This window comes from Bactrocera latifrons, unplaced genomic scaffold (genome assembly GCF_001853355.1).
Source record: "Bactrocera latifrons isolate USDA-ARS-PBARC rearing strain unplaced genomic scaffold, ASM185335v1 scaffold_17, whole genome shotgun sequence".
NCBI classification, from domain to species: Eukaryota; Metazoa; Arthropoda; class Insecta; order Diptera; family Tephritidae; genus Bactrocera; species Bactrocera latifrons.
The window spans coordinates 453264-463369 of NW_017535185.1; the positions used below are offsets into that span (position 1 = coordinate 453264).

Here is a 10106-nt window from a genome sequence, read left to right on the forward strand (position 1 = left end):
GAACCCTGAAGGAAACCACTATAACTTAAGGGTGTGGTACAAACTGAACGATCAAAATCAGGTTAATGAAAAACCTTTTAGTGACGTAAATATTGATTGGTATATACAAAAAACACAATTTTTGACAAAATAAACTTTATTTCGAAATTATTTAATTTTGTTCGACAATATAATCATACTTAGGTATATTTATATACATAAATATGTAAATAAAGTGTATATATAGATATAGATAGATATATGTATGTTCGACCTTACATTTCCACATAGGTAGGCATTGTCATGACGCCGCAATTATTTTTTCTTGTCGACATCAAGATATAACCGTCATTACCCCAGTAGGTGGACCATGAATTCTTTACCAACCAATAGTCCTCGCCTTGTATGGTGCCATAACCAACAGCCAATACGGCATGATCCAACTCATCCAAACCATTTTTACATTCCGGCTCATAGTACACACCATGCGCATAAAAACTGAACGAGCGTGGCGATGCATCGATGGCCACCGAAAGTGGGCCGTGCTTGAGCAAAGCAATTTTGAAAGCGTTCGAATCTCCTGAAGTTACGTTAACGAAACCGGTGATCGGTGCAACGAGCGTAAGATTTTGTGCATGACAATAGCCATCTTGACCCATATATGGACCGTAATCCTCCTCCGTTGGTACACCCCCCATTTTCATCATCCATTGATAGGCACGGAAGTCTTCGCCACCATCACAACCATTGTTGCCATATTGCCAGGAGCAATCGATGAGCGCCTGCTGCGAGAGACGCACTAGGTTACCGCCATTTTTCAGAAAATATGCACCTTCAATGTGACCAATGGTGCCGAAGGACCAGCACGAGCCGCAAACGGATTGATCTGAGACGGAATAGAGGTTATAAGTATTTCAAATATATTAGTGTTCAGTAGTTTCTTACTTAGAAGTGGTATTGGAAATTAGTAATATTCTGAGAAAAGTTCCTAACAAAGCTCCAAGCTTTTAAAAACATTTATGACTAAAAGTTTTTTTTTTAGTTTTTTTTAAATTGAAGCTGAAATATTATTCGGAGAATTTTTAAAATTAGAAGCTCTAAGTTTTCAAACACTTTTAGGAGCTTAAAGCTTATTTCGGTATGTTTGGTTTTTTGTAACGAAGCTGAGTTCAAAGTTAATATTATTTTGAAAGCTTTTAACACTAAAAGCTCTAAACTTTTAAACACTTATATTTTAGTGAAGCTGAGTTGAAAGTTAATTTTACATTGAAAGCTTTTAACACTAAAAGCTCTAAATTTTCAAACACTTTCAAGAGCTTAAATCTTTTTAGAGTTTTTTAACAGCGTAGATGAGTTGGAAATAATATTATTATGAGAGTTTTTATCATTAAAAGCGCTAAGCTTTCAAACTCTGTCATGAGCTTAAAGCTTCTTTCGAGTATTTTCACAATGAAGTTAAGCTGGCATTAAATATTATTCTGAGCGCTTTTAACGTAAAAAGCACTAAACTTTCTGCAAGTGTTTGAACATAAGCTTTAAATATAAGCTCTTTCATGAGCTTAAAGTTACTTTCGAGTGTTTTCCCAATGCAGCTAAGTTGACATTAAATATTATTCTGAGAGCTTTTAACGATAAGAGCTTTAAGACTTCAAACACTTTTAGGAGCTTTAAGCTTAGTTTGAGTTGCATACAACAAAAACTTACCCTTAACAGGCGTTACAGCGCCATACAAACGCCAATCATACTGATCGGGCAGATCATCTTTTAACTTTTCAATATTGTAGGGGAATGGTTTGCCTGTATTGTAAATACCAGACGATTTGAAGCCACGACGCGCACGCAATTCTTCCTCGGTCTTATCAGCCAAATGGTTGGCCGCCAGCGTGTAGCTCAAACGTGCACGATTCTTCGAATGTATGAAACGCAGATTTTGCCGAAATATATTTTTGCGATATTCATGCTCCTTATCGGTCTTATATTTGATGCCGTGCTTGGCTTTGAAATGATTGAACGAATGCTCGACATGTTCGTCCTTAGCGGGATGCACGAATTCTTGCATTGGATTGAATGTTGCATAGTGTCCAGCACCGGGTCCCGGAAAAGCTACACAAGGCATACCTATAAATTTTCAATCAAATTTAAATATACACAACTTTTTGAAAGAAATGCAATGCAAAGCTCACTGTCATCCAATTCGAAGACCTCATTTGGTATATCATCATGCTCATAACTGTCATAATCCAAGAAGTAATGATCGAAATGTGAACCCAACAAAGTGTTATAACCGCGCATCTCATAACGTACTGGTATCGGTTGGCGTGCCGCGGGATAGTGCGGCGATTTCTTATAGCGCACCCACAGTGTATAAACATTACGCTTCTCACCGATCACCTCTTCAAGTCGGAACTTGTCACAGGTGAAACCGAGAAAACTTTCCGTGCCCAAAAGTGTGAAGTTTCTAGCATCCGGTAGTATAGTTTGTATTTGTACGCGATTTTCGGCGGTACCATTCAATTGCAAACACGTGACCTTATTCAATTCCTCATCGGTGGTAATGGGTGCTAATTTGAGTGACGTGCCATAAGGCATAACGCTGGCCAATTGATAGGTCTTCACCATGCCACCATAATAATCGATACGAGAACGTTTTGTAGTCTTATCATACCAGGCGTAGAAGGGTTCGGCAATTTCGGCATACGGTATGTACAGTGTACCCTTGGTGATGTATGTTTCATCCCATTTTGGCGGTTTGGTGGCCAATACTACGGAAAAAGAAAGTTTTTTATTGAATAAGTTAAGGAATTAAGCGACTATTATGAGGTTAGGTAGTTTTATGGTAGTCCAAGCAGACTCCGGGAGTTATTAAGCTTGCTGAGCCTTTGTAAGTTCTTGTGAAAGACGGGAGGACGCAATAGACTTTAGGCTGCAGTGCAAGTTTACTAGATCTGTTGGTATATATCTAAGCTTCTTCTTAACTGTATCAAAAAATCCCTGGGTAACTCATGAGGAAGACAAATTTTAAAAGAGTTTTGCAATTATTCATAAGATCAGGGCTTATGCCATCCTTCAGTGAAAAATTCTACTATTTTCTTTTAGTTGTGAAGATATCCGCTGAGCTTAATGTACCATCTTCTTGTATTCGAGAATGACGTTATAAAAGTTTCGCAGCTCAGCGCTGTCCTTCAACTTCAGTCCGCAACTGAAGAGTTTGTTTCGTTGCAACGAAACGCGGTTAGATTATATTGTTTGGAACTCTTCTTTTTAAGTACCTTCTAAAGTTCTGCCTTCCAATGGTTTGTGCCTTTAACAATTAAATCCATCTCCGCCTAAATCAAATGAGATTCTAAAGGCTGACTCCTGGGGTACTTAACTACTTGATGGCACTGCATCTGGCAGCGTTAAGATCCAAAACTAGTTCATGCGTGGATTCTTAGCCTATCAGACTAAACTAAACTAACTTAAACTAATCAATTCGCTGTCTTCATGTTTAATTATAATTTCCTGGTAAAATTTTAAGTCGTTTCCTTCTTCTCAGAGCTAGTCTTCCATCGCATTCGCCTACAATTCGTGTACCAAGTTGTATTGCATGTAGTTGATTCCACTTTCTTTCCACGATCTGCTGTTTCAGATCGATCGACTTTTATACATATCCCGAAAACATCCATAGTACTCTTTCAAGGCACATTGATCTACAGGATCGCAATAATTAACAGTTATAGTTTCTCAAGTACTCGAGTTGAGTGCATCAGTGGAATCTTAGCTGATAACCTCGTTTGATCAATATGCATTTAGTATACATAGTTACCTTATCGAGTACTTATTGACACACCTAATGAGCTGTGTAATCGAGCAATCAGAAGCCACTCATACTTGGGAAAACATTCTTGACACAATAATTATTGCCAAAGCATAGATTATACACACCACAAGATACTGCGGTCGTAGATAAGACACGGATATCCATATATAGTCATAAGATAATAGATATAGTCGATATTATTACCTAATTTGAATTTAACGCTTCATATTATTTATTTCTGCGGAGCTTTTCATCAGAAAGCGTATTATGTTTCACAAGAATAGCATGATTAACGGTTTTTCTTATATTAATATTGAGGTTCTTAACTGAAAATATCATTATTTTAAACAAGGACGAATTCAGAGACTCATTGATGTCAATTAACCACGACCACTCTATAGCTTTGATTAAAATTTATCACAGATCTGGGAAATCGTCTTAAAACCATTCATATTTTTAGATTTTTGTGAATAGCTGTGCAATCTTCTATCCTTAGCGAAGCTTTATAATTCCCAAAAGCCGTCTCAGTGCATCAACATCAGTGGCAAGACCAGAATTACCATTCTATCGAACAACAACATCTTCTGGAAAGTAATGCTTTTAAGTTCTCACAGGAATTCGACATTCGAGATACTATTCTATAATAATATTTATGGTATCCGTAAAGTAAATATCGTTTTAGGCGACTGTATTCAGGGGTTTCAGTTCAATCTAGATATAGCTTCATAAGGATTTTCGATAATCAGAGATCATATGTTCAATAGACCTTCTTTGACAGATTAGGCTTAAATTTTGTCAAGCTCTTATCTTACATATGTTCAGTATTATTTGGCTTATCTTTATGGAAAAATCTACGCCTGAACATTTTATATAAAAATCGTTCAACTTTATTACGATAATTCAGGTTCTGTAAAGAATGTGCTTGCCGCGTTTCACTCAACTTATGGTCAACGTAATCGGCCTACTGAACGTACTATTCGTAACGCCATCTTGGGACCCAGCACACATTATTGGATAATATTCGAGCGTATAGACCACGCTCAGAACGCAGTAAAGAAAATATAGCAGCCGTAACTTTGTCGAGACTTAAATTCATGTCGAGATCTTAAATTGAAAGCACAGAAAATACAGCTTGTGCAGGAAGCCGCTCAACCTTCATAGGCGGCAACGATTCGCTCTATGGGCTTTTGAAAAGTACCAAGAAGATCCGTCGACTCTGACTCAATGCATTTATTGAGAGATCATTTCAGTAAGCAGATAATTTCACATTTTGGGCCGGTCGATTGGCCACCAAGATCGTATGATATCACACCGTTAGACTTTTCTCTGTGGAGATATTTAAAGTCTAAAGTCTATGCTATGACAATACTGCATTCGTCAGTTATCAGTCGAAATGCTCGAACCGCTCATAGAAAATTAGACTCAATGGATGGACCATCTGAAACGTAGCCGCGGCCAATATTTTAAAGAGATAATCTTCAAAAACTAAATGCCAAAGAATGTTCTTTCGAACGATAATAGAGCTTATCCATTATCCTTACGCAAAATCTTTCATAAAGTCAAGGACAATACTTAAATTGTTGCGCGCAAGGACATAACAGATCTTTTACAGATCAGGTTCTGATATGAGGTCCTATGCTTCTGGAATGAAATCGGTTTATGGCTTCTCCTATCACATTCTAAAGCATCTCAAGTCAACTCATTCCACCAGTTAACTCGATTAGCTAATTACTGCGATTTTTACTAAGATATACATACATATGTACGCTTCGTTTTATCTCACGTCATATTAAAAATGCGATCGCACCACAATATCTCTACTTCTTACTTTTCTAAGTTGATTTATAAACTCTACACCTTTTGGAGAACTTTGAGTTAATCATTTATTCAGCTGTTTAATTGAGTGCTCTTTGTTTTCTTACATAAATCTCAACAAATTGCTATGTTCGCACCGCAAAAAAACCCTTTTACACACACATTTACACTTTAGTGAAAACATTTCTGCGCGTAGTGTATAATAAAATGCAAACGCGGCATTTGAAATGGCGGCTTAAATGATGTTCATATGAAAAAAATACCGACAACAAAAACTATAAAAAATGAGCATGGCATAAAGCGGGGCAAAAAGATCGGTAAAAGAATAAGAAATTGCTTAGAAAGAAAGAACGTGCTTGGCAAGCCAAAGCAAATAAAAGAACTTTCTAAAGAAATACAAATAAGAGACATATCCAGAACCGGCGTAAAGTGGCGCTGCTTAGAAAAATATGTATGTATGTACATTCGCGTATATGTGAATATATATTTAATTAAAACAACAAAAATAAAAAATTATTAAAAAATATATATTACTTTTTTATGAAATCAAATTGCCTGCACTTACCCTCCGCGCTGTAACCACAAAGCGCCAGCAACAAAAACACAGCGAAATGCATACTGCGCTCGCTTGTAAACGAAACCGGTCGGCGTTACACAAACACAGAACTTTCGCAGATAACTTTTATTGATATTTCACCGCGTAGATTTTTATTTTGCAATTAATCAATTCCAAGTAAATTTATTATATCTGTATGTCTGTATGATTTTCTTTAATAACAACTGTTAGCAAATTAAATATATTCTTTCTATTTCGTAAACCACTATAAATGGCGTGTTCTATCGACCGCTGTGAGCGGACTACTAAGCGTTACGCTCAACTAAAGCGCCAATAAAAGCGGCAACGACCAACATAAGTCGTGATGTTTTGAGCGCGAAGCAACAAAAAGCTCGTGCGATTGTGTGCAAATATAGAATTGTTTGTGTGTGTATGTGACGGGTTAAGCAGCAAGTAGAAAGAGCTGAGCTCGGCCGGAACCGCACTTTGTAAACCCAACGCGCGGTTGGGGATTAAAACGAGGAATACGTAGTCAAGTTTTGTTGAGGCGAACCGATTTATAGTGGCCTGAGGTACCCATTACCCTGTCGGAGAACCGAGATTCGTTGCCTGTATCGACTAACGATGGTTTTCTAACAGCAGTAGCGCGCTGGCAGGCGATTAAAGACCAATTTCTTGTATTTCTGATATGAAAAAGCTAATAGTAAAGCCATTAGCGTATTGGAGGCAGCTATAAAGTATTGTGCCATCTATTAGCAAAGGGGAAAATAATCAAAGACCTATGAAGAAAAGCTTGATCAAGCGTCAACCAAAGGTGTACATTTTCCCTATACATATGTATTCGTCTTTTTCATACCAACTGGTTGTATGCTAAGAACCTTCGTATGCCGATTCGTTGAGCTGAAGCGGTTTGCGAACGTGCTGGAGCATCCTTTCTTGGTAGTAGGATAAAATAAAGGCGTGTACCAAAAATACGAAGAAAAACTTGGTCAAGCGTCTAACACAGATGTAAACTTCAGACAAAATTGTTCATCCCAACTGGGTAGATGATATATCTTATAAGAAACACTCAAATATTCCTTCCAGACATTTTCGATCAAACATTTTTTCGTGAAAAAGAGATACCCCGATATGAAAACCTTGCAATCAAGGACAATCTTGAAAAACCTCGGAGAATATTCTTAAAACATATGCAGGGATCGCCCTGAAATTCCTTCCAGAGATCTTCGAGCGAAAGATTTTCCACGTGAAAGAGGTAAGCGTACGAAAATCCATGAGTTTGGAGATATGATACTGCACATCCAAAGTATTTCTCAGCATTATTTAATATAATACTTTGCCGATTACAACATATCGGAAAATCTCATAAATTAGATGTTTCAAGATTCAGTTAATGTAACATTTTATCATCTCAGCTTACAGTAATTAACTCATTACATGTCGCTTTTGAACATCTTCTCTCAACGCTCTAACGACCTCACTGAAAGTATATGTATATACGACTGGAATCATTGAAGACGACCTTGCTCATGGCTTGAACCCCTAGTTTGAGGAAAGTAATTATTGATGAAGAACTTTAAAATATTTTTCACACCCATTTTAAGGTCTTCAAATATATTGCGGGTAAATCTCATTAAGATGATGATTAAAGATCTATTCTCAGCACGCCTAAAGTGACGAGACCCGAAGGGAATATAAAATGCGGGTGCTCTAATCCATCAATTAGTGGAGCAAAAAATCAGTAAAAAATTGTTGTAGAGCACCGGACCATCGTGAGATCTCGGGACCATTCAGGAATTATTCACGATCTCCACCACTGTCTCGATTACTGATCTATATATTATGTGTCGATATGCAATTCCGAATCGGGAAGCAAACTTATAAAGCTTATTAATTGTATGTACATGTATGTATGTATGTATGTATATCTCTCTATGAACTTGCTCAACACTATTTACAGTAACTTTATCAAATTGTTGTCCGACAATATGAAACGATTATCGTTTGTTTCAGTTAAGGGTTACTGGACTTGACTATTCTGCTGATTTCTATGTTGAAAGCAAATATTATTTATTTACTTATATATTTAGAATATAAAGACGAGTCAGCGATAACGCGGACAGCTGGCGAAAAGCCGGTGACGGACAGACAATCAACCGCATAAACAAATGCACGCAATAAACAAAAACAGACTGGGGACATAAGCAACAATTACGAAGAGATGTATTGAAAGGGAGTGTGAACGAAAGAGTATCTGTGAAGAGAAATTGGCTTAAGAGTAGAGAGCTTGGGTACAGAAATGTGTAAAGAGAGAGAGAAAGAGAGGAGAGCATTATATACAGTGTGATTTTCTGTTTGAAGGGAAAAAAATAATTTTATACTAACGGGTGATCCAAGTAGACGTACTAAAGGTGGTTTCAAAGGTTTTTAAAGCTTTTTTTGACAGATCGTGATAGTGGGACCAATATTTGAAAGAGAAAGTATTCAAAAAATAAATGTAGAAGAATTTTCTTTCGAACATTCCCCTTTAAATTTGAAGTTTCTATGTTTTTGCTTTAAAAAACTAGGGAACCTCTAAACGGATCTCCCTTTATCATAAAAACCGTTATTAGTGATAATATTAATAATTATTTGTTTTATTAAATAATTATTTAAATAAAAAGTGAGCATTGACAATATACATACATATTTGCGCAAATCGTTAGACTAGACTACAGTTAAAATAATATTTGTTTTATATGTGGTTTAAATGAACAAATGACATACATATGTATATATAAATTCTTGGGTGCAAAAATTTTTCATTTGGTACTCTTAAAAATAGGCCCTCAGCCACCTCTAAAAAAATCTCCCAAGTATGAACTCTTAATCAGGTTTTTTAGGATTTAGAGCTTATACTTGGAGAGACTTTCCTAGAGCTGGCTGAGAACTTATTCTCCAAGGTACCAAACAAAAACACATCGTTTTTACCCAACGTAATAAATAGTCTATGTAGCATGAAAATTATTTATTATTTGGTAAATATGTATATTAAATGCTTTGGTTGTGTAGTTTTGTTAACAATTATGTTTACTTTAAAATTTACATTTATATTTGCTGTATGCTATGGCACCACGGGGGAGCAAAGCGCGACTTTACTTTCAAATGCTTGAATTTACATGTTAAAATAATATTTTCAAATACATAATATTTGAAAAAATTCTACTTGATACTAAAGATAATTAGAATATAATTGCAAATATTTATTATTTACAATATTTTTTATATGATAATATATATTTATATATATGGCTCTCATTTGCTCTAATATCACACATTTTACTATGACTAAGTATGTTTTTATATTTTATTTATTATTTATAATATTCTGGAAGAATTCTTAAATATTGTTAGCATGTTCTAAATTGTATGATAACTCCAGAAAACGATGCATGATATTAATGTTATGCGATGGTACAGGATCTGGTCCACTATTAAGAGTATCGAAGACAGTTTCTAATTTGCAAAAAATTGAAATAACTCATTTTCATTATGTATTTTTTAAACCACTAAAAGTATCTGATGCAAACAAAATTAATGAAAATGAAGCGTAAAACAATTACGACATTAAGGCACATTTTTGAAACACAAACTTATTGGTGAAACCCTCAAGTTACAAATTATGGAAATAATTTCGTCTTTCGTAAGGCAACAAGCTGTGAAAATTGAAAATATTAATAAATATGCTTTCTTAATTTCTACTTTTTGTGTAATTTGTTCGTTAATCTATATCTAATATAAGATGTCTATTTTGTTTGTTTTTATGTGGTAAATACCAATATAATTATTATTTTATAGTTATAACTTTTATAATTGGTAAAAGAAATAAAAATTGTTTCTCTTTTCACTTTATTACATTTAATTTAGTTATTATTTACAGTTAAAACTTTTATTTTATATTATATCAATAAATTATTA

At 35.3% G+C, this 10106-nt stretch overlaps 1 protein-coding gene across 1 annotated transcript; it reads right to left on the reverse strand.

Annotated features, from left to right (window-relative positions):
• Nucleotides 1-174: 174 nt before the first annotated feature.
• Nucleotides 175-6468, reverse strand: LOC108966767 (digestive cysteine proteinase 1). Its single transcript, XM_018929806.1, has 4 exons — nt 6159-6468; nt 2163-2741; nt 1684-2097; nt 175-865 (listed from the first exon to the last, which is right to left on the reverse strand). Exons 1-4 carry the CDS (start codon nt 6208-6210, stop codon nt 255-257), a joined length of 1656 nt encoding a protein of 551 aa, XP_018785351.1. The 5' UTR covers nt 6211-6468; the 3' UTR covers nt 175-254.
• Nucleotides 6469-10106: the final 3638 nt, after the last annotated feature.